At 35.2% G+C, this 26,952-nt stretch overlaps 1 protein-coding gene and 1 pseudogene across 1 annotated transcript; one reads left to right on the top strand and one right to left on the bottom strand.

Moving 5' to 3' along the window:
- The first annotated feature begins 1,900 nt into the window (after positions 1-1,900).
- Positions 1,901-15,088, top strand: LOC105039541 (DNA-directed RNA polymerase I subunit 1-like; annotated as a pseudogene).
- LOC105039484 (uncharacterized) lies at positions 14,132-25,384 on the bottom strand. Its single transcript, XM_073246485.1, is given in 5 exon segments — positions 14,132-14,383; positions 14,534-14,770; positions 23,647-24,081; positions 24,084-24,273; positions 24,275-25,384. Coding segments are annotated over 3 exon segments (1,281 nt in total). The 5' UTR covers positions 25,091-25,384; the 3' UTR covers positions 14,132-14,383; positions 14,534-14,770; positions 23,647-23,806.
- Positions 25,385-26,952: the final 1,568 nt, after the last annotated feature.

The following is a 26,952-nucleotide window of genomic DNA, read 5'->3' as shown; positions in this document are numbered from 1 at the left end:
TTTACCTCCCAATCTGGATTATCTCTCAATTCATCCATAAATTTGTCTGATATGTATTTTGAATTCACCAAATTATTCTTGAAACTCTTGGACACTCATGCTTTGGTTTAAAATTTTTAATCTGGATGAATGTCTTTGTCCCATTTTGGAAGCATGAATTCTGAAGCTACATTTTTCTTTGCAAATGGCTGTTATCTTGATATTGGAATTCTTGACAAACTTATAATCAAAACCTCTTTTGACTGCTCATTCCTTTAATGCCTTCCTGAACACATAGGCATTTGTGAACTTCATCCCCAAACATAATTATGGATCTTTCAAACTATTGGCCTCATCAAAATTTGGATAAACTTCCTGCTCATCTTCAGAACCTTGAAGGCTATGTAACTCCTCATTAGCTTTGCATCTTCATTGAATTCATCAAAATCTTCTTCTGCAAGTCATTTATCTTAACATCATCTCTATTTGTTTTACCATCGTCTCTGCTTGTTTCTCTAGATGGAGAGTTGCTTGCATCTGCACATGGTACATTGATGAATATATCATCATCACTATCATCATAAAGCCAACTAGCTTCACTATAATGGAGTCACTATCATGTAAATCCTCAGATAATTTTTTGTAGGTTCATAGTCATAACCCATTGAATCTTCACTCCAACTATGCCTGTTTTAACAGTCTGTCCTATCTCTGAATCTCCACCTTACTAGCTGCATTAAACTCACTAGCTTCAAAACCATCAAACTCACCAATGGATAAACCTACTTCTACAAAGTAAACCTCAATGTCCCCCATCCCTTTATTGTAATTTAGCATGTTAGCAACATTCATATCACTCAAATTTTTTTATAAAATTTGATCCTGTCAACCCAGCAATCTTAAATCATATCTGTGCTCCATCTTTGTATCCCAATTCTTTGCATATCCCAGCATCTCAAACATTGACAGATAGTCTATGTCAATATTATTATAGTATATCGCTTCACCACCCTCATAAACCATAGTATCCATAGATTGCCACTTTCCTCCATGGTGAATTGCTAAATTCATTCTTTCAATCATCCTAGCCCGTTAATTTATGAAATTTATACAAATTTTAACAAAGACCCAAATATTGACAGATAATATGTAAGATCCAAAATAAACCCATTCGACATGCATGCAAAACCTATAGCATCCCCATTCGAAGACTTATGAAGATGATAAAAGCTCACACCACAACAACTTCCATTTACACAACAACCCCCATCTTCCCGATAGATGATAAAAGCTCACACCACAATAATCCGACATACTCTAAACCCATATCAAATCCATTCCAATCTTGCCCATTTACATATACATACCTTTTGTCACAAGAAAGAGATAAAAGCATAGGAGAGGGCTGCCTCCAACAATGACTCCATACAATATTTTAGCAATTGGAAGAGGAAAATTACCCTTTTAATTGTAGTCGCTTCTTTGATAAAGAGAATCAGTAGTTGCTTCTTCGATCATAATCACACGAATTAACACAACTACAAGATGTCCGGATTGGAGCTACATTACCACACGAGCATCTTCGATCATTGCTTGGAGTTTGGATGAATTGAAACATATCTCTCCCACTCTCTTTTTTTTCTTATGTTCTACATGATTTTGATGAAATATGGACATTAGAAATTTAAGGTTTAAAAATGATGTATAGTTATTTGGGTGAATTAGGTTTTATTTTTGTTAAAAAAAAATCCATGTGGGACCCATCTTGCCACATAAGCAATCATTGATATCGTTTGACAATTTTCTCTTGAGTGCTAATGGTGTTAGACCATGGGCCTTAAGTGCAAAAAAAACTCTTAGGTCTTTTTTATAAAATGCGTAAACGACAGGTACCTAAATGTATTTTTTCCTATATGTGTATATGGGCAGCGGTTTTTTCTTTCGTCGAACCCTTCCTGAGCCCTGGGACGCCTTCCTCTTCATCATCACCGGCGTCGGCCTTCCCCTTCACCTCCCTGCTCTCCTCGCCGCTACCTCCCACCGCCTTCCCCCTTCACCTCCCTGCTTCCTCGCCGCTACGTCCCACCGGTCTCCGCCGTCGCCTTCCTCCCCATTGTCACCGGTGTCGGCCTTCCCCTCCGATCTCCCTCAGCTTTTGTATGCTTCTTTCATGCCTCCTATTGCCAGTTCTCAACCTGGCAGATTTGGTCGAAAAGTTTGCACATTATCTTCAGATGATGAGATACAGCCTCTTCCTCCTGCTATTTGGAAGCCAGTTCCGCCATGGACAGGAAAACAGGTTGATGCTAGAAAATGGTTGATGGAAAGCTGTTTAGAAATTGCTATCTTTAGCTCGAAACTGTCTAATATTAAGAAACATTCAATGATTTGACAATATGCACTTTCTTCTAACTTTTTTGTGGCAATCCAGGTCATAACTGCAATTTTATATCATATTACACGAGGTCGCCCACCATCTACTGTGTCCCCAAGGAATATCTTGGAAAAGATCATCATGAACTGAAGTTACTTATTTACAAGAATGATCTTATACATGGAATGGTTGACAGGGCTCAATTTGGGAAATATGGGTTGGTCCATACAGTCCATGAACTCTATGGTGCAGACACTGCAGGCATTTTGCTTTCAGTTTTCAGTCGTCTATTTACTTTATTTCTGCAGGTCAATTGCTAAGCTTTTTTCCCCAGGAATTCTATAATTGATGCATTGCTATTTATTTTAATTTCTTAGCCGTGTGCATATAGTGAATGACAACTTATGGTTTCAGATGCATGGATTTACTTGTGGAGTAGTTAACCTTTTACTTGACCAGAGTTCAGATACGGAGAGGAAAAGAATATTAGAAAAAAGTGAAGCACTAAGTGAAGATGTCCACATCCGTTTTACTGCCTTTAAAGATGGAGATAGAGGTTTGTTCAAATTACTCTGCTGCAGCATGCATGTTAAGATTCCATTCACAAGCCTTTCATTTTAAGATATTAAATAATGGATTTATATCCCCAATCTCCCTCCCTCCATCTCCTTCCCTCATCCTCCAACCTTCAACTCCTAAAAATATTTGGTGTGTTACCACTTCTCGGTTGTCTTGTGTTAAGACTTGAGAGTACCTGGCAAAGACCTGGTTGATCTACTTATGTATTTATCCTACTCTTAAGCTTCTTCCAATGTTGGGGCCATTGTGATGCATTTATTTAAAAATCCATATTTGAATTAAGCGTTACCAAGATGTGCTTTGGTCGTCTTAAAAAACAACTGCTTCAATGCCTTTTCTGTTTCATTTTGTATGGAGTAACATGAGCTTTTAATGGAATATGACATCTCTAACCAAAAAAAAAAAGGTATATGACATCTCTTGAAGATTTTTATTGTAGTTTGCATTTTAAAAAATTAATATCTTTAACGCACTTTGTTTGAATATCATATTGGAATGTGCTAGACCCGGTGAAATTACAGAGGGAATTAAGAAGGTCCTATGTTGTAATAGAGAATCTGCAACATCATTGTTGGATAGAATGATGTCCAGTACTATGAATGTTCTGACTTCTGAGGTGAACCAAACCTTATTTCCAAGTGGACTACAAAGGCCCTTTCTGAGAAATTGTCTCTCTCTTATGACCACAACTGGAGCTGAAGGTGGTTTGGTCAGATTTTTTTTTTCCTTCATACTGTCTTCGTTTTGTACATAGAATTGGATGTAAATCGGTTTGCATTTTTCTAGTGATTCTGTTTGTGGTAAAAGTTGTTGTCATAACCATTCAATCTGTAAAATTTATTACTTAACTGCATCCTTCCAACATTTAATTGTTTTGCAAGATTATCAGACATCCGTGTCATGTGACTCTTGGTTGTAGCTCATGGCCAATGTTCTTATGCACTAATGTTAATTTACTTTCTTCTTTATGGGATCCTCTAAGTGGAAGCTGGAAACTGTTTTCTTTTTTTTTTTTTTTTAACCAAACAAAGATGAGCATGAAGATTAAATAACCAAAGTGTCAGCAAAAAAAAAGAAGGTGCAAAGTGAAGCTAGTTTAAACCTAAGATAGAACTGCCTACTCAAGGTTGAACAAGTTCTTTTTGGGTGAGATTATGAGCATTAGGTTTCATGAGCATTCTTTATGCATTCTTATACATAGGTAACTAGCCTCCAAGAGCAATAATAGTTGTACTGTGAGTAGAATCATGATTTTGTGGACTTGTTAATGCAGCTTATGATTCTAAAACTGATTAGGGTTAAAATTGTTGGTCTTCTATGCTTATAAAGCTGATTTGCTTCCTTTTTCTTAAGCCCTATTGCAGAATGGGTTTAACCTAGAGTAAAACTATGTTTTTAGCATTTCATTTATCCTGTCCACCACTGCTTTCGAGTTGGTGTAGGGGCACCTTTTAGGATTGTTTTTTTAAAAAAAACTCACCTATCCATTGAAGTCAAAATAAAGATATTCTGAGAGAGTGGTAGAATATAGTTATTCTTCACCACTACTTTATCTTCTAGGAAACGTATTACTTATTTTCTGCTATTCCAGCAGATTCTATTCTGCAACCAAATGAATAGGGACTATAGGATTGTCACATGCAGCAGAACACACTTCATACATTTTTGCAAAATTTTCTCCAATGGTCTTGGGTAGATAAACTAGAAAATGTGAAAATTTGAGAGGTTTTCTATTCAATATATTTGCATGCATATGCATTGCTTCAGATAACTTCACTAATTCAGCTTGAACTCAAAAGTCAAAATTGAGTTTACTACGCTGCTATACTGTAAAGGATTTGGAGCAGCATTTCCATATGAGTAGTTTTGTCCAAGCCTTTGTTGAATAAAATTAGACTACAGGAATAAAACGTATTGTAATATCCAACATTTTCTTCTGCATTCTAATATATTTCATCTTCTCTATATTTTCTTGAGTGTGTAACCCAGTGTCACTATGAAACCAGAAGACTGAGTATACGTGTCACTGTCACTGACTTCTGCTGTGAGGTCTCCGAATATCTATTTTATGAACACTGATTTAACTTTGAAAGTGAAAAAAATTATGGCAGGCCTTATCTAAGTGTGTCATAAACAATCTCTCTCTCTCTCTCTCTCTCTCTCTCTCCACACACACACACACATCAGAGAAAAATATTTGATTTGCTACTCTTTCTCATTCTCTTATCAGAGAAAAATATTTGATTTGCTATATACAACCTAAATGTACATTTTCCACATCATGTAATCATTTGAGTGCAGATGAAACATTAGGAGCTGGCTATTTCTGTAATTAACATGCCATTGAGCACCTGACAATGAGGTCTGTATCAATACTCCACTTAACATATTTGTCATGCTTGATTAACTTAGTCATATTACTACCTGAAGAAAATATGATAATGGTAGAGCTTCATTGACCCATTTGATTTCTAATAAAACTAAAGTTTTTTGAATCATTATAATGTACCATTAATATGGAGCTGTTTACTATTACCAGAAGGTTTCTTTTGTTATATACAAAGTCACCTAATTGGTCTCTAAATTTTAGTTTGGAACCCTTCACCAATCACAGTCTGTCAAAAAACCAAGTGTTATTATAAGCAAAACAAGCAAGATGAGAATTTAGGTATTAAATGTGCTTGATTTAATGATTTAGTTAATGCATGTATATGGTGGGCTTATTCTCTTATGATTGCATGTATTACATATTGGTCATTAATGAAAGTATCTTTACCAATTGCTTTCTCCCCTTCTGTAGGTCAACATGACACAAATTTCTTCTTTGCTTGGGCAACAAGAGTTGGAAGGAAAACAGTCCCACGTATGGTTTCAGGAAAAACATTACCCTGCTTTCCCCCTTGGGATATTTCATGTCGGGCTGGGGGATTCATTAGTGACCGCTTTTTGACTGGTCTTTGCCCTCAGGAGTATTATTTCCACTGCATGGCTGGTCGTGATGGGTACAACAAACTTTGAACTTCATAACAGTTCTACCTAAGATTTCATATCAAAGTTCCTTTCCTATTTTTGATCTTTCTAGTAACAAGCTAGCACATATAGATACCCAAATATACTGCAAATTCATGCATGTACAGTCCTTTTAATTGTATTTATTCGCATACACATGCATTGTTCCAAGTATCATAATTTCAGGTTTTTCAGCACGTTGACCAATATGCCATATATGCAGGTTGGTTGATACGGCTGTCAAAACATCTCAAAGTGGATACCTTCAATGATGTCTTGTTAAGAATCTTGAGTGTGTGAAAATATCTTATGATCACACAGTACGTGATGCAGATGGATCTGTTATCCAGTTTATGTATGGGGAAGATGGAGTTGATGTCCTAAAAACTAGCTTTATTTCTGAATTAGGAGTGCTTGCTGCTATAAGGACAGGATCCCTAAACTTCATTTCTTTTTTGAACTCTTAACCCCCTGGTGGTAATATATTGTTTTTTGTTGCCTACAATCTTCAGAATCAGACGGTTGTTCTTGATAGGCTTAGTAGTCAACTTGAGGATGCACATTTGTCAAAATCAAATGGTTCTATTTAGGAGTTACCATATTTGCTGAGAGAGAATGCAACTACTTTTGCTCGTCTATCAAAGAACCACCACGGCTCTCTTCATTGAATCAGGTGGAAGGACTTGATGTGATTAATGAAGCTCAAATGCTTGTCAAGTCTTGCTGAGCCTGGTGAGCCTGTTGGTGTGATTGCCGCTCAGTCTGTTGGAGAACCATCAACACAAATGATGTAAGATCTCTTGTAAAATGTTGCCTCAATAATACCTTTTATATTAAGCAACAATTTAACATTTCAGATTTGATATTCTATGTTGCGTGGACACTTCGTTATTAAGCTGTTTGGAATTTTTGACACTTATGGACATGTGGACACGACACGACACAACATGTAACGATTGGACACTACTTCTAATTGTCATGCTAATGTCAGCAAGAAGTGTCCAACACTTGATACTTTTTTGGTACGAAGGATGGATGAAGGAAGGATAGACGGAGGATGGATAGATGGAGGAAAGGATAGATGTATTTCCATCCATCCTCTTATATGTTTGGTGAAACATGAAAGGATGGGAGGAGATGATTCTCTCCTGTGTTTTGTATAGGAGGAATGAGAAGAAGGATGGATGATATTTGTATAACATTTTTCTTAAACTATTCTTTGATAAATATTATTATTATAATTTATAATACTTTTTTATACTAAATAAGTAAACAATGTATAAACTTATAATCTTTATAATCTATAATTATATAAAAAATTATATAAATATTAATTTAGTACATGATTTTATAAATTAATTATTAATGAATTAATTATATAAATAATAATTAATTTATAATTTAGTTTAAATAGTTAATTAATATTATACAAATAGTTAATTAAAACTAGTAAATATAAATAGAGAAATAGAAGATAATCTAATTATTTAACTATAATTATAAAAATTATATACTAATATTAAAATAATGATTAATAAAATTTAATAGTATATGATTAATGGTACATATAAAAATATATATAAATAATATGAATAAAAAAGTGAAGAAGTATTATAATTTTATCAAAAAAATTAATGAGGGATAATTTTATCAATGCAAAAGTCTATCCTTCAATGTTCCATCCATCCTTTCTTGATTCTCTCAATTTGAGAGGATGCAAATTGGTGGGCCAGGATGGATGGACAATCTCTTATTTTTCATCCATCATTCCTATAATTTTTTGAATCGAACGGTGGATGACGGCCATCCATCCTTCCAATATCATGTATCCATCCTCTCATGATCTCAACCAAAGATTGGGTAAGTGTTGGACACTTCGATTGCGTTTGGTAGCTGGCAATCTATCCAGATTGCTGGCAATTTAACATGGGCCCACCAGATTACTGTGTTTGGTATGCTTTTGGGTGGCAATCTAGATTACCTCCTAGATTGCCTTAGGAAGAGGTGGCTATCCAGATTACCACTTGTTTGGCAATGTTGTAAAAAAATTTTGGACAAAATTATCCTTCAAAAAAAAATCGTACAAAATCCATCTCTCCACCCCTTTCTTCGATGGCTCTCACCCTCCCCTTATTATATATAATAATATGACATAATATATTATAATATAATATACTATTATTATATTATTATTATATTTTTATAGTAATTATATTGTGTTACAATAATATAGTATATGATAATATATTATAATATATATTATATGAATCCTATTATATATAACAATAAATTATATTGTATTATATTATATTGTTATATTATATTATATTACATCATTATTATATTATTATATTATTACAATATTATATTACTATATATTATTTGATTATTATTATAATACATTATAATAATATATATTATATGATATTAATATCTTATATTAAAATAATATAGTATATAATATAGTATTATTATATATAATAATATAGTGTATTATATTATTATATAAACATATATTATTATATATTATATTAATATATTGTAATATATATTATATAAATATTATTCTATATAACAATATATTAATTATATTATTACATTATTATATTATAATATATTGTAATATATTAATATATGAATATTATAATATATCATAATAATATCTTTTATTAATATAACATAATATATAATATAATATTATTATATAATATATAGTATAATGTATTATATTAATATATTATATTAAAATAATATAATATATTATGTTATAATAATTATTATAATATTATATAATATTACAATATACTATATTAAATATATTATGTTATATTAATTATATAAATATCATTAATATTATATTACTATATATTATTATATTATTATTATTATATATATATATTATAATAATATATATTATATTATATTGATATCTTATATTAATATAATATAGCATATGATATAATATTATTATATATAATAATATAGTATATTATATTATATTATAATAATGTATTATTATATTATCATATAATATTATATATTGATATATATTGTAATGTATATTATATAAATATTATTCTATATAACAATATATTAACTATATTGTTATACTATTATATTATAATATATTGTAATATATTAATATATTAATATTATAATATATTATAAGAATATCTTTTATTAATATCACATAATATATAATATAATATTATTATATATAATAATATAGTATAATATAATATATTATTATATTATTAAAATAAAATATTATATCATATTATATTATAATAGTTTATTATAATATCATAATGTAATATTACAATATACTGCATTAAAATATATTATATTATAATAATTATATAAATATCATTATATATAATAATATAATATAATATATTATTATTACTATTATTATAAGATTAAGGGGGTATTTTAGGAATTTGATTTCATATTACCGATAATCTGATTGTCATACCAAACATGTCAATCAAGATTTTCAGTAATTTTACTGCAACATTATTTACATGTACCAAACACAGTATTTAACATTACTGACAATTTAATGGTGGCAATCTATCTTGAAGGCAATCCAGATTACCTTCCAAGATTGTCTGACGATGCACCAAACGCAACCTTCAAGTAAAGTGTCCTTGAGGTTTTGGGGGCATTTTGAATAGATTGTCCTTATATTTTTAATGTAAAATTATCAGGATTTGTATGGATGCTTAAACCAAATGCCACTTTGTTTTAATAGTTGTCACAATTATACAAAACTTTATGCAAAATGTCTTCATGTTTTAAATATTAATATATCATGATTAGTTATCACACTAGGTATGTCGCACATCTTAAATAATTTTTTAAATCAATCTAGTAAATAAATTAAACTACTTGCAAACTCAACCATTTGAATTAAAACATAAGCACGCATGTTTATGCATATAATATATATTTTTGGATGTCCCCATGTTCAAAACTTGAGGTTGCTTGGACACCTTGGCACCCATGCCAAGTGTCTAGGTGACACCATAATGATACTATCAATATTTAGATGATTATGGTTATGATTATTCTTCACTTTTGTAGGGGTTGCAGTAGAATCATCAAATGAAAATCTGCTATCTATCTATCTATCTATCTATGGCCCTGTCCCTATGCTTAGATTTTAGATTTTTGGATGTCTCCATGTTCAAAACTTGAGGTTGCTTGGATGCTTTGGCGCCCATGGCAATTGTCTAGGTGACACCATAGTGATATTATCAAAATTTAGATTATTATGATCCTGATTATTCTTCACTTTTGTAGAGGTTGCCATAGAATCATCAAATGAAATTTATGCGTGCTTGTGGAAACATAGATTAACTTGAGGACGGGTTTGGTGTTGCTTAAAAAAACTTTTTAACTAAAGCAAAAAGATTTTTCCTATAGGAAGTAACTGTTTTGGTAACATTGTCTAAGAAGTGCCTCTATGGGAGAAAAAGTCAAAAAAAGTGCTTCTAGGAGAAGCTATAAAAAACCTAGCTTCTGGCTTCTCCTTTTTTAAGGACTTTTGGAGAAGTAGAAGCGGCACCAAGCATGCTCTAATAATTCATACACTGATCTTTTGAGGTAGATACATTTTCCCATATGACTTCCAAGTGAAAACTAGTTAGGCCAGTACTTTGACTTATGTAGAAGTATAGATATTTGTCTGGCTATTAAGCTTTCTGGTAAGTTGAATCTAGGGTATTATATCACCTATGTAGTTTTGGTCGAATTGAAGGCTCTTGTGGATGTTAGAAATGAAAGGTACAATAATTATGAGATTTATTGCTTGTCTGGTAAATTTATGAATGAAGAATGAACTGCTTTTTTGGAGGCAGTATTAGAATAGTGAATCAAAGCATGTAGAAGGTGCACCAAAATTTTTTTTGCTTATGTTAGAACAAATAATTGAAGTTCAGAAGCTACAGTTAAGTAGTAATGGTAAGATAGTATAAGTTTTTGTCATAGGTTCTAAATGGTGAGAAGTTCTTGCTTAAAGTTTTGTAGGCAGGACTCTGCCCTTTTATAATTAGAGATGATTCTTCGTTGGTTTAAAGATCATTATTTTACTTGGACATAAAAGTTTGTGCCATTATTTGGTACAACTATCTGATGTTAGCTATGCAAATGTCACAACTAAAATCGTTAGCATGTATATACTCCTATATTTTACCTAAGGTTTTCTATCTTGGTACCGGACCCGTACTAATACCATCTTATTATTATGTTAGCATGTTTTATGGTACGAGACGACAGGGCATACCACAATAGAGGCATAGCTTTATTATTCTCTAGTAATTTTAACTATTTTCCAGTACTTTTTGAAGGCAATGATGGAAACTTGTGAGGCGCTGGGTTTTCAAAGTGATTGTCTAGCAATAGAGGCATAGCTTTATATATTTAGCAAAACATTCTTCGTGAAACATCCTGAGCTAACCCATTAAATAGTAGTAGTTAGCTGAGCCAGTGGACGTATGTACTAAGGTAATATCTATTAGTAGGAGGGAGCATTAGTGCTAACAAAGCTACTTCAAGAGTCCTAAGGTGATCTGGGATCAAAATGTCAGTTTCAATGATTTTTTAAATAGCAGTCTGTCTAGCCAAGCTCACACTTTCTTCAACATCAAAATGACCTTCCAAACTGTAATTTCAATCAAACCTCTATTTTTATTAGGTGTCATGTGAGCCTGTTCAAATGTAGTCACAATAACACCATGTTTATCCAACGTGAAGTTTGCATTTACTGGAATAATGTGTATATGGTTCGGTTAAAATGTTTCCATACTTTTCTGGATCATGAGCATTGCAGGTAACATTTTAAGAGTCTTGTGACTTTGTACAAATGGATTCCAAAATGTTTATTATTTTACTGTAATAAAAATTAGGCTTTCTTGGAGGATGCTGATGTTCCTGTAGGTAAGAAACCCAATAAACACTATTGGAGCTGGAATTACTGCAGCTGCAGGCACCAGACTTCCCCTCCAAGTATATAATTCAGGAATAACTATCATAAAAAGGTTTTCCTGCTTTCCTTTACCATTTGAATTCAACATGGTTGTCACATTTTTCACATTTCATTTACCATACTCTAGCTGGACATCCAACACAACAATTTGTAATTTCTGGTTTTCAGCCAATTAGAAGTACCTGGTCTATAGTATCAGTGGTACTGTCCTGTTCTGCCAGTATTTTAAACCATGGTTTAGCCTTTCATAGGTTATTATTTCTTGCATTTCATGCAGGCCATGTTTGTGTTTGTACTACATTTTTTTTATCAGTCCTTACCGTATACATTGAACGCAAGCTAATAGAAACATGACCAATGTGCACTCTCTGCTATATAAATATAGTTATCAGTAACCATTGTAAATAAGTTCTTTGTGCCTGCTGGGATTTTTGTTTTTTCATTTTTTTTCCCCCTTTTGGCACAATATCTCGATGACTGTTGTGATGGCTTGCATCTTTCATGACTTAGTGTACTATCTTTTTCTTTTCTTTTCTATTTGGTTCTTCAGGCTCGACACTTTTCATCTTGCTGGCCGAGGGGAAATGAATGTGACTCTTGGTATTCCACGCTTACAAGAAATCCTGATGACAGCATCAGCAGACATTTGTACTCCTGTTATGAAATGTCCATTGCATGATGGAAGGACCAGGTGAGTCAGAGGATTTGTTCCTTGTACCTGCTAATGGGGAGCCACCTATATATTGTGTGAATTACCTTGTTCCATGATGATTGATATTTTTAGCTATTTTTGTGATTGCTAAGAGTCTGTTTTCATGTTTAGATCTATCCTGTCTTGGTGTTCATTCCCAAACCTTCTTTTACAACTTGCAGTTATTTACTGGTTTTTTGCAGGGAGGATGCTGAACGGCTGGCTTCAAAGTTAAGGAGGGTCTGTTTGGCAGACATTGTAGAGAGTATGGAAGTCTGCAGTGTGCCATTCTGCATTCATGGGAATGAGGTGTCGACAATTTATAAGCTGAGGATGAACCTTTACCCACCTGAGCTTTACCCCCCACATTCAGACTTAACCTTAGAAGATTGCATGACAACCTTATGAACAAACTTTATTGATGATATGGAAGATGCAATAGCAAAACACTTGGACATGATATGCAAGATCAGTGACGTCAACTCTGTTACTGCAAAAGGTGAAAGTAACTTAGCAGAAGGGACAGACGAAGATGAACATGGAAGGAAATCCACTCATGGGGAGGACAAGGATAATAGCAGGGGCTTTGATGATGTTGATGATGATGATGGAATCAATGAGGATGAAGGAACGGATGCTGAAAAGAGGAAAAAACGAGCTAGTGATGAAATGGAATAGAGGATGATATCGAAAAAGAGAGCTCTGCCAAAGCAGATAAGCATGATGGAGAGACCCAATCTGGATTTGAAAGTGAAATTGATCATGTTGAGGCTGATGAGGATTATACGGTGGGGGAAGATCCCAGCATGGAAGTTGAACATCGTAGCTTGGAAGTTGAGGAGGAAACACCTGAAAGCCATCTAAAGCTGAGCCTACTCCCAGCATGGAAGTTGAAGATCGTAGCTTGGAAGTTGAGGAGGAAACACCTGAAAGCCATCTAAAGCTGAGCCTACTCCCACGTTGGAGGATGGCAAGAAGAAGCAGAAACTGGCAGACAGCAAGGAATCAAAATCAGAATCGAAGAAGAAGACAACCAAATCAAGGAAGAAAAAGATTAATAGAACCATCTTTGTGGATGCAAAGGGTTTGAAATTTGAGGTTCACTATGTTTTTAAGAAGGAGCCTCGCATTTTACTGACTGAGGTACCATTCTTTCTGCTATGCTTAAATTGGCTGGGAGAAACTTGATTTTGTCTATGCTCAGGGCCTATGCTTGTGTGTTATTTATTCTTTGCTGAAAATTGCTTATCACTTTCTTTAGATATGGGGTAATTATTTTGGAAAGACCAGCATTCTATCAATCTGCAAGACTGGAAACAATAATTTGTGAATATTATATTGGTTGTTTCGTAAAGTCTATAGTTAGACATAGAAACTGCAGCTCTCCAATCATACATGAGAAGTTTGACTTGATACTTTTTTTGTCTGTCATCTATAATCACTGTTTCATATATATTGATACAGGAAATGAGGAGAAAGCCTTGCCAATGCATGATACGAGCTTAAGATAGTTTTTGTAGCGGCTAATATTATTATTTATAACAAAATTAACTGTATTTTGTGTACAAAATTATTATTTATCAATCACTTATTTCATCGAGCTTACGAGATCAATGCTTTCACGCAGGTTGCTCAGAAGGCTGCCAAGTCTGTCTATGTTAAGGGGTCTAAGCACATTGAACTGTGGTCAGTGCCGAAGCCAAAGAAAGATGAGCCCCTCTCACTTCAGGCTGCAGGAGTGAACTTCCAAGCATTTTGGGACCTGGAAGACCACTTGGATATTAATAAAATAACCTCAAATGATATACATGCAATGCTAAACACGTATGGTGTAGAAGCTGCCAGAGCTACCATTATAAAAGAGGTGAAGGGTGTGTTTGATGCATACGGCATACGTGTAAATATCCATCACCTGACACTGTTTGCAGACTTCATGACTTTCCATGGTGGGTATTGGCCGACGAACAGAATCAGGATGAACAATTTCAACACCTCACCTTTTGGCAAGATGACTTTCGAGACAGCAACCAAGTTCATTGTTGGATCAGCTTTCCATGGGGAGGTGGATACCTTAGATGCCCCTTCAGCTAGTGTCTGCCATGGCCAGCCAGTGAAGATGGGAACCGGATGTTTTGACTTGATGCAAAATCTGCAGCTCTGATGAATGAATAGATGGATATGGTTTTGCATTCATGTATTATTTTATAAATAGATATGGCATTCATGTCTTTATTTATGAATTTTTTGGGCAAGTTGTTTCATTTTCTTATATGGTGCTGCTATCTGTCTCATGATGCTTAATCATAGCTTATTTCTAAGAGTGAAGTAGGAGGTACTGTATGGGCATTCGAGCAAATTCTATATTTTGTTTAAAGAAGTACAGGTCTTACACTAATTAAATGATCTGTCAAGTTATTTCTTTAATGTGCTACTGAATTAAAAACGCAAGACTGTCATGAGTAACCAAAGGTGGACTTTGATGTTGTTTGCTGAAATATACGGTTGTTCTCGATCATGTGGGAATTGATATAAACCAAATGCGTACTTATTTGCGGTTTCTCTTGTCTCTGGTTAATGGCTGTTGATCCATTTTGTTCGAGTTCAACAAAGCTGCATTTAATGATAATGAGATGTATATTATTGCTAAGTTACCCATGTGAATCAATGATGCTCTATGTATAGAGCAATGTAGTTTTCCTCCTGGAAGTTTGGTTATCTAGTTTTCTTTTTTCAATTTCTGAGTTTCAGCTTAGAATTAGTGGACAGGTTGAGATATCAGCAATGATCTTTAAAGATTTTTAAATGAGTTTTAGTTTTATATAACAATTGGCTAAACTACAACAGGCCAGGATTCAACATCATAAATCTGATGTTGAGCATCACAAGTCTCCCGTCTTGTATGATCAATTGTAGTTCTGCTTTACCCCAATCATTTATTCCGTAAAGAGGGCATACAGCATATATTGGTAACCATTGCTAATAAGCAATTATTTCAACTACACCCGGAAACAGTTGCAGTGAGGTTAAGAGTGGTTCAGTTGGAACTACCTGTATTACCTATATCTTTTACTCTCAAATCCCCCCTTTCTTCTCTCTCTAGGTGATTCACTTCAATTTTATGCTGTAAGTTCCAAGAAAATTAATAAAGAATAAATTATGGTTCTCTATCCTTCCAATTTTATTCTTTCATCATGTCATTTAAAGTGTATTAAATAACTCTTCCTAATATATTTAGAATGAGACATCTATCCATCTATTATATCAGATATAGTGCGGCAAAAGATAATTGACAGAGCTAGGAAAATTCGAAGAGCAATTTGAGTCCTAATTTCTTTCAGAATTTAGGAAAACAAGTTAAAATACACATGCAGATGCAAGTGTTACTAAAGATTTTGAAACTAAAATCCAAATTCTAAAATGATGTAAAAATAATAAAATTTATAATTACTATTTTTCTAATGCATTATATCTCTCTTTCACCTCTTGGTTTATATTTTCACCTCCATTCATATTTTCTCTCATTTGTTGGTTTGGGAGTTAGTATTAGCGGGCCTTTTCCTACATATTAAATCTACTCTTCTTTCTCTTATTATTTAGATTCCATTACCCTATATTAGTCTAGTATATCTTAAACTTTTTAAGAAAGAATTTTTAAATCTTCACAGGAGTAGTCTGATTAGGATTATTTGTGGAATTGGATGATCGGACACTTAGGCCACATTTATATAGTTTAATTTAAAGTATTAAGGATACAGAAGGGTGACTGCACAAGTAAAAGCATATAAGAGTTTGATAAGTAACAAAAATTTAAAAGTAAAAATTTGACTCACTGAGGCATTTAAGTAAAAATGATGAATAGTTCATTGTCTGTCTTTATGCCTTAGAAAGGTTATGATTAGCCTATGCACGATGATTTATAAATTTTTCATGGTTGAAAGATATGAGATTGGGTAAACAAAGCACATGTATGTACATTTTTCAAATCAACAACCATTTGAGGGTATCATCCCCCTTGCAACACAGCGAGAGTGATAGTAGTAACTGTATTCTCCAAATTATTGGAATGTTGTATTATTTATAATTTTTTTCTGTATCATATGATTTTTTTCTTTGAGAAGAAAAAAAAGGGGGAATCCATTTGAACTATAGTTGCCCAAATCCAACTATTTGGGGATGCACAATCCAAGACTCAAACCCGCAGTCTCTTGCTGAGCAAGGCATGATCATTTACACAAGCCCCAGTTCACCAATGATTCTTCAATTGTAGTCACATTATCCAATAATTGTTTAATCATTCACAAAAATTACAATCTCTTCGTAAAATATAATATAAAAAAAAAAATCCCACAACCAAGATCCGGCCGTAAAGGGCACAGCAATGATGCTATATACTGTTGTTAGTGCCGGTGATTTTAGGTGAACTGCTATGTACATCAGTTTCTGGGTTAGTACCATTAAGTCCGGCTCTTTTTCGGTTTCTGGGTTGCCGGGGGAGCAGTGAATCACTATGATGACCTATCATTTCTTCTCTCCCTTTAGGCATCTTTCCCCTATGTTTCATCATCTTATTGAGGCTTAAGCTCGATTTTGTAATTTTCTGTCTAGATATCGCTTTTTAATTTTCAATTTCTTAAGTTCCTGAAATTAATTTCAGATCATACAAAACTGCAGAAATCATAATTTATTTTTTTTCTGCATCCCTGATTCACAACATATGAATACCCACCCAAGACCCATGCTGGATATCTTGACCAAACAATTGAATTATGTCTCCTAATCAAATTACTCTTCTTAACTTGTCTGTGACCATCGAACAATCACGAGGCCTACAACAGCACAGTGAGTTCAAAACAAGTATATTACCAGATCTGAACAGTTTTACTTCTGAAAGAAAAAGCTGAACATGGAGGAACAGAATCTAATTCCTTCGCTATGAAGAGATTTTGGTCAAGAACGACACTCATAGTAAGAGTAAAGCAAGATATTAAAGACTGTACTTACCAAAACAACTTAGAAAGGATCAGCATGATAGCAGAACAAATTCATGTTGAAAACAGAAAGCAGAAAAGATTCTGTAATAAAAGCCTTGACAAGAAAAGATAGTCCAGTACAACAAGATAATTGGGGATATCTTCTTGTGCGGTGTCCATTCGGATACTTGAAGCAATGCTCCTTCAACAGGGCTCATCAAAATGTCCTAAATAAATTGGGCTGAACAGAAATCAACATCTACAGATTTGCATGTGAAAAATGCCCATGTTCACAGAAGCTGCGAGACATGCAGCTGTGTTTGCATTTAAAAAATCAAAAGAAACAAAATCTACAAAATCAAATCATAGAGTTTCATTTGGAGGGACAAACTAATGTTGGTAGCTATTGAATGGAGGTATCTCGAATTCTGCAGTTGTGTCACAAAAAATTTCAAGAAGTTGGTTATGATCACCTAGTGAATCAACAGAAGCTCACACAGAAAAAACTAGTTATAGCTAACATCAACCATGTACCAACAGTAGCAGCACAGACACGACCTTGTAGATAACAAAATACTGCAGCTACTGTTGTAAATGTTTTAACTACTTTATATATTTGACAGAAATAGGAAAAAGGGCATGGATTGGCAGCACTCCTCTGATGAATGGACCCAGACGTGTACACATCCTAATATGCACATACTCAGAGGTTTGTATATGCATTTATGCTAGGAGGAGTTGTTGGGGGGAAGGGGGGAGGGGGCGTGCGGGGGGCGCGACAAATCCAGTCATGAAAAGATATTATTTATGAAAAATAAGCCAGTAGAATGGTATGAATAAAATAAATTGATCATGAATTGTAATGCTTTCTTTCCAATGAGTTCTCATGTATAATCTCATATTTATTTAATACTTGAAAGAGTAGAAATGTTGGCAGTATCTGACTACCTTTCGTGCTTCTCCACATGATGATCTAACTCATAAATCTTCTATGCTTGATACAAGTATTAATCCTTTTCCCAGAAGCAGCAAAAATTATAACAAATGAAATAGAACAAAAGGAGGAAACATGTGGATCACTCCTTAACCTTTGACAAGTTGATAAGTAGATAAGAGAATGATGACAAAATGAAAAGAATATTGTACTCGAAGAACTCTTTATGTAGTCGTCTCCCAAGAGAAGAAAGGCCACTTGGGAGAGAGAGAATAGAGACATCTAATAGAATACAAGACATTATCCACAGTTTCAGACTAATTCTCAAACGCCCTTCAACAGTATTCTGTCCAAGCTTCGAATAGAATTGCATGATTTACTGAAATCCTACATAGATTTAACCTTTGTATCAGTAGCCACTAGCCAAAAATACCCATGAATCACAACTGGACATTGTTAAAAAGATAGGGTCTTGATATACCAGACTGAGACATTCAAGTCGGCCAATTTAATCACAGTCAAACAGCCAAAGGTCTGAAAGCTCCTCTTGTATCAAGCAACTCATGCATTTGAATCAATATTGATGCCCAACTAGTAGTAGATAGGATCTGCACCACAATAAGGATCTACTAAAAGCTTAGATCTTGTGTTAATAACTAGGTTCAGTACATTGGTTGCTTTCCTATTCATGTGCAATTCAAAGACCTTCAAAGTCGCAGAACCAAAAAAAAACTATCACAAGGATCTATCTCACAACTAAGAATTCTACCAAACAAGGCAACTGAAACTTAAGGTTGGTTTCACTGTGACATGAAAATGCATAAGATGCTTTACCAAGCATAGCGAGAGAAACAAAACTAATCATTTGCAAAGTTATCAAATCGGGATTCAACTCATGAATCGCCCATGCCTTAACTCGAATCGAATCGCTGACTAAATCATAAGATTCAGTAACAAATTCAGTTTTTTAATAAAACGATAGGTATTAGCATAAAAACAAAATTTACATTATAAAAATGATAAAAAGTATAATAATATCTTATTTTGTGTAATGAATTTAATGATCACGTTGTCTAAATGGAAAGATGCTTGCCTCCATAGCAAGAGATATAGGTCCAAATCCCTTTATGGTCAATCCCACTGTAAAAGCCAATCCCCGTTAAAAAGTAAAAACTGTTAAAAAAAATTATTTAAAAAAATAAAAAACCTTAATCTTACTGCTGTTTTTTTTTTTTTGGGTTAAGTGGTTGAGCCACGGGGGGATGAACAGTAGCAATGGGACCACAGTCCCCATACTCGGCTTGAAGCTCCGATCAAATAAATTAACGGACGCTTCGAAACTTCGAGAAAACAAAAGAGCTTCCATTCGGGGAAAAAAAAAAAAAGCTTGCCGGTGGCTTCGGAGAAGAGAAACAGAGAGATTAGGCGGCATCGAGGAAGAGAAACAAAGAGAGATGGGAAGAAGGCTTCAGTCCGATCAACAAAAAAAAAAAAAACTTTGGGGCTTTGGGCAAAAGGTACCCACCGGACCAACGGCGAACTCGTGAGAATGCTTCAAAGTCTTCGAGGCTTTCTCTTCCCCACGCGACCTCTTCCTCTTCTCGCCAGAGTCTTCGAAGGCTCGAAGCAATCGGAGAAGACAGATAAACCATCAAAGAAGGCGAATAGAAGCTTAAAGATTACAAATCTCTTTCATTTGTAGGAGATTTTGCCAAAATCTGACTTTTTTTTCTTTTTTTTCCAAAATATAACGCTCGACTTCCAAAAACAACAACCAACAATTGATTTGAGATTCTCGGAGCTTACCTTTTCTTACTCGACGATATCGACGATCTCGCGAGTCGCACGATTCCGCCGACGAGTTCGCGATTCAGGTATGATTCTTAGACCTTTCTGATTCTCCATCTCGGTTCGACTCGGCCAAGCTTCGAATCGTCGCGAGTCGTACGAGTCGACTAGCGACTCATACGATTCTAACAATAGAGATCATTTGCAAGAGCATCCACCAACTTTTTATCCAAACACAAATAAGTTATATCTCAATTTAGCCTGTTGTGTCCCGTAGCAGCTGTACCCATCAAGGACAGCAAAAAAAAAAATATTCCAGAACTGCTTATCTGGTTTCCAACTAGGTCTTAGAAACATCACCACCATCATTTGAACCCCAAACCTCCAGCCATATGGATGATGGTTGCTAACAGTGGGTTATATACCAGTTCAGAACATAGTCAATAATTACCTTAACTTTTCAATACTTGTTCATGCATCTTATTAGATACGAGTTGCAGCCTAAAATTATCAAAACTACACACACGAAGTTACTGTATAATACAATATACTCTAACATAGTGCTTTGTAACTTTCCTTTCCTGATCTCTCTATTTTCTTATAGAAAAAGTCCCCCCTGACATGTTTGACAAAAACCCTGAATCTCAAGCCAAACTACACTCAAACAAAAACTCCACAAACTCAAGCATATTCAAAAGCAGGTATCCAATATTACTTGAACAAGCAGAAGTACCAGGATTCTTTGATCCTTAACCTTCAGCTCTCTCTTTCCCACCCTACAAGAGCACATTATCATGCACAATTAGAATTTGCTGTACCCCTACAACTTAAAGCTTCTAAAACTTAAGGATGATCCAAGCCTATAGTTTTTCTGAATTCTAAGAACTGATTTGTGATGAAATAATTAGCCAAAAGACACAATCCTAGAAGCATTTTCTTATACAATTGAAATTCCTGGCGATCCTATTGGCCCATCTAAGTTTCCAATAAACAAAATTAGAAAGCATTCACAGGTTTCTATTTATGCTAAAGTGGCCATTGCTTCTAAGTTTCCCATAAACAAAATTAGAAAGCATTCATAGGTTTCTATTTATGCTAAAGCCGCAGTTGGTTCTCTGATCTTTACCATTTGCTATGATGACAATATTTCTGACCTAAGATTATAAATGGTAACACTTCTTACCAACTCATCCACGCTCTCTTGAAATATACAATTCTTCCTATTTCATAATTGCTTTCCTCCTACAACTAGTGAGGCCTTGTTTTAGTAATTAATTATCCCAAAAGGACTTGCTCAAGCACACATTATATAGCTACATTATTTTATCAATTAGAAGAATTTTTGCCCTTTGTTTGAGAGCCATAAACTTGTAACCAGTTCAATGATTCAGCTCCTATCCCCTTCTATCTTTCACAACCTTAACATCCAATACCCTACTATGAGAATCAATAACTATCTCATATTTTGCTTTTGCAATATGATCTGAAAAAAAAGGAGAAGAGCTGATAAAATTACTTCATCTCATCCATATAATAGCAAGTTAGGATTCTCGAATTGTCTTTAAACATTGAAAAGTATATAAAAGTTCATTGGCATAAGGCTACATAAAAACAACATTGTCAATGTGCATAATGTCAGCCAAAGCAATAACTCATGCATAGCCTAGGTAACCTAGACTCTCATGTCTAGCTCAAAGAATCTGTGTCAGGTATATATCAGCAAATTGGATACGCACTACACATGGGTTCTCATTGAGTTCCTTTTACAAATTGCTATAAACTATGATCCTTTCAACAATAAGTGTCAGCAACTTCAACACTGATAGAGGTGGGCTTTTATTATTTTTAGAACAGTCTGTAGGTATCCAAATACTTATGCAAAATATCATGGTTCTTGTAGCATTGAACTAATTTTGGAAATTATTTGCCAAAAAAAAAAAATCCCTTGAGATGTTTGATGAAAACCCTGAATCTCAAGCCAAATTACACTCAAACCAAAGCTCCACAAGCTAAAGCATATCCAAAAGCAATATTCCAATTTTAATTGAACAAGCCAAAACTTGAGGATCATATGATCCCTAACCCTTACATCTCTCCTCACTTTATCATGCACAATCAGAGTTCACCGTACCCCTACAACTTAAAACTCTAAGACTTAAGGGTAATCGAAGCCTTTGAGATATCTGGATTCTAAGAATTGATTTGTGACCATCCCTGAGTCGATGAAACAATTACCCAAGAGACAAGCCCAGAAGCATTTCCATATACAATTGAGTCCCAACCATCCTATTGGCCCTTCTAAGTTTTCAATCAACAAAGTTATAGAAAGCATGGATACATTTTTATTTATGCTAAAGTGGCAGCTGCTTCTCTGATCTTTACTATTGGCTATCTAAGATCACAAGATTTCTTGACCAAAGCATCCATATCCCCTTTGCCCGACAACCATAAACTTGTAGCCAGTTCAATGATTCAACTCATATTCCCTTCAATCTTTCACAACCTTAACATCCAATATCCTATTATGAGAATCAACAAACATTTCATATTTTGCTTTTGCTACATGATCTCAAAAACACACACACACACACACAGAGAGAGAGAGGAGAGAGGAGAGCATATGATAAAATTAGTTTCTCTCATCCACATAATAGCAAGTTAGCATTTGCAAACTTTCTTTATATTGAAAGTATGTAAAAGTTCTTTGTTCTAAGGCTACATAAAAACAATATTGTTAATTTGCATAATGTCAGCGATAGCAATAACTCATGCATAGCCTATGAACATGGACTCTCATGTCTAGTTCCAAGAATCCATGTCAACTATGTATCAGCAAATCAGATGCACATTAGACACTGGATTCTTATCAAGTTCTTTGCTTGCAATTTCTACAAAATGCTATAATATAGGACCCTTTCAACAATAAGTGTGCACAACTGTGATTGTGATAGATCTGGGCTTTTATTGTTTTTAGAACATAATGTATAGGTATTCAAATAATTATGCAAAATATCATGGTTCTGTAACTCCGAACTAATTTTGGAAATTATGTGACAAACATGTATATTGAACTGCCTTAGCATATAACATCTTTTCTTTTTTTTCATTGTATAATATTTAAAAAATTTAAACATGTTTAATTTAGTTTTTTTTTTCTCTTGCATGTTCTTGTATTCTGACTGTTTTCCTCTTGCCAAGTTTGACACATGTCCAAAAATGAACTCCACATCCATGTCCATGCAACACCATACATAGCATTATCCAAACATACGGAACACAAGCAATCCTAGTTTAACACATCATAAAATATGATCATCTCAAGTTAAAACTTACGTCTAACGTAATTGAAGATGTCCACGTGGTGAATTCAGAGAAAGCCACATGAAGTATTGCCTACCAATAATACCTCCCCAGCTGTACAGAAGAAACCTCAACAACAAAGGCAACGATCAATGCATTAGAAACGCCAATGGTTAGTCTCAAGGACAAAATCTTAATGGACCCTTCCAAGCTCCATCTGCTCTCGTCCTTGCTCTTCCTCTGTCCCAAAACCAGCAGACTCTAATGAGTCTCCAGACCTCTTGAAATGCAGCTCCAACTCCTTCTGCCTCATCTGCATCATCATTCGCTCATTCTCAAGCATCAGTCTTTCATTCTCCAGCCTCGATCTCTCAATCTCCCTATCCTTCTTGCTGCTGAACCTCTGCCACTTGAGCCTCTGTCTCTCTATTGCCAGAGCTTCAGTCTCAATGTCCAATCTCTCCTCCCAAGTTGCAATGCCCGCATCCTCAACCATTCCTGCTGCTCCAATGGTGACCTCATCGGGTCTTGAAGGACAGCATCCAATTCAGCAAGGAAACTCTCAAAGCTCCCTCTCTCAACCTCTTCGCTCCCCTCTTCTTCATCCCCTTCATCGTGATCCGCCTCATCCTCCTCCTCCTCCTCCTCCTCCTCCTCCTCCCTCCTCCCCATCAACACACTGATTGCCATCTTTCGATGATGCAGCTTGTGGTAGCGAACAGCTCTGCAAATTGATATCAGGACAATCAGGTATTTTCTGGCCGCTGTGGTACGCACACATCTCCTTGTAAAAAAGATGTTTCGAGCTAAGGATCTTTTTCACGTCGCTCTTTGCTTTTTGGGAGATAGGCATCGACTCCAAGCTTGCAGGATCACTGACGAGCATGCAGGAGGTCCCGGGACCAAGGATATCGTTCAACCTCTTGTATCTTTTGTTCAGGTCATTGAACTTGTCCTCGCACTGCTGCGGCGAGACAGAGGCGCCATTCTCTTGCATCAGTAAGGACACCATCTTCCATTTTCCTTTCTTCTGGAATGCGGCCCCGTGCTTCCTCTTCCCGTCCACGGCCTCCTGAGCGCAGTCATCCCCGACGAAGGCGACGATCCGGATCAACAGCCGGACCACCTCGTCGGTCCACTTCATACGCTGCCAAGGCGAGCCCTTTTTGCCAGGGCCGGTGCCGGTCTGTTGCTCGTGGCCGTTCTCCTGGACGGCGGCGCCTGGTAGTGGGTCGTCATCGTCGCTGGTGGCGGTGGCGGAGGGGGAGATGCCCTTCCCGCGAAGCGGGGGGTTCAGAGAGGCGGTGGCGGGGTCGAAAAGGCCAGCAGCGAGCATTGGTTGAAGGTTGTGGAGGGGATGGTGGGCTTGGGGGAGGTGGTGGACGGAGGGGTCGGCAGATGATCCAGAGACGAAGCCACTACTGGTCATCGAAGTATCCTTGGCTTCCGCTCTTCCTCGGGGCCGGGTTTCAAGCATTACCCAAAAACCCTAGACATCGTAGAAGGAAAACACCCAGAAACCCATGGATTCGAACAGCTGAGTCCGAAACGAAACCCTAGATTTCAGAAAAGCAGGTTCGAAGAGATGAGAAACCTTATGGCTTCGATCCAACGAGGCTAGGCTTTCACGCGGAGATGGAAGAAAACGCGGCGTGCTTTCAGAGCTTAGAGGCATAAAAATGGCGACTTTTTGGCCCGGGGGAGGCGGTCCGGGGAGGAGAGCGAGCGATGCATCGATCGTTACATTGAGGCCGCCTGGCTATTCGCCGGTCTGCCGGCAATAAAATTAGAAACCGCATGGTCGGAGCGGACCGAAAGTCAACCGTGAGCGGTTCGGTCGAAGCAGGTGCAGGAATCCGGTTTGGTTTGCTTTGGTTCGTACGTCGATAGCGTGATGGTCTCGCGAACCGACGCCACCATGGACGCGCATTGGATGATGAACAATTGGATCCACCTCACCCAAACGTAAACTATAAAGCTTGCAAAATACATTTATCTGCTTTTGACTCGACGCGCTTCTCGTATTATCTTTCTTAAATTAATTAATATAATTACTGGAAGATGGTTTTTGCATAAAATATTTAATTACTCATGCTGCAGGAAAAATTAGATTTTTCACAAACTTTTCCTTATTTAAGAATTTATAGATGATTTTATCACCAATTCTCGCAATAAAGCAAGTGAGACGCATTTACAAAATACCCAAGGAGCACTTTCTGAACATTACATTGAGGCAACATTGTTAGAGACCCTTTAATATGTATCACTCTACAATCAATCAAGCAATCAACTAATAAATAAATAAATAAATCTCTCTTTGACAAAATTAATAATTAAGTAGATTTTATGTCCCAAATCTATTTTGTAAAAGAGGTATTATATAAGTATTCACAAAGATGGCAGTCATATGAACAAAGCAAAGAGGGAAAAAAAAGGATGGAGATATATTGCAAGTGTTCGCTTCAAGATGAAGATAGTCCGGCATAACTCTTGGATTCCAACAAAAAGTTATTCTTCTTCTTGTATTTTGATTTTATATCTCACTTATTTTTATAAATTTAATTAAGAATTTAAATTTCAATATTGACTACCATATTAGTGCTCTCAAGAGAATGCCACATCACCTTCTTTATTTTTTATTCAAAATAAAATTATAATTAATATTTAAATATTTTAAGTTTTTTTTTGATGGTGGGATGTGTAATACTAGACTCAGGCTCAATTTAGCTGCTTGTTTTCTCTCCCTTCTTTCTTTTTCTTCTAGAGAAATTTTTTGTACACTGCACGTATGTAGTGTAGAAAAAATGCATCACTCCATCTGATTGAGTCGTATAACTATCATTTTTCAACGTATATTTAATATCCACAGTTTCATTTTTTTATTTGATATTTTGAATAATGAAAATACTCCTCTCTTATGAAAAATTTATAACATCTTGTGCCGATAATATCACCACATGATGTCATAATATCGTCACAGAATGTCATAAATTTTTTAAAAAGAGAGAGGCATTTTCATCATTCAAAATTTCAAAAAAAAAGTGAAACTGTGGATATTAAATACGCATTGGAAAGCAGTGATTACGTAGTCCAATCAGATGGGATGGTGCATTTTTTCTGGACTGCATATAGTGTACAAAAAATTTTTCTTCCTTCTATTTCTCTATTTCTCTCTTGGAACTCGAAGTCTTGAACCCTCTAGAATTAAAAGAGAGAGGCTAAAAAAGAGTAATTCTTTGTGCACCGTCTGTGGTGTAAAAAATCTGACATGGAGTGCACTGCTTCCTCCGATTGGACCATGTAACCACTGCTTTCCGACATATATTTAATGTCTGCAAA

This window comes from Elaeis guineensis, chromosome 1, assembly GCF_000442705.2.
Source record: "Elaeis guineensis isolate ETL-2024a chromosome 1, EG11, whole genome shotgun sequence".
Classification (NCBI taxonomy): Eukaryota; Viridiplantae; Streptophyta; class Magnoliopsida; order Arecales; family Arecaceae; genus Elaeis; species Elaeis guineensis.
This window is presented reverse-complemented; position numbering and strand designations above follow the sequence as displayed.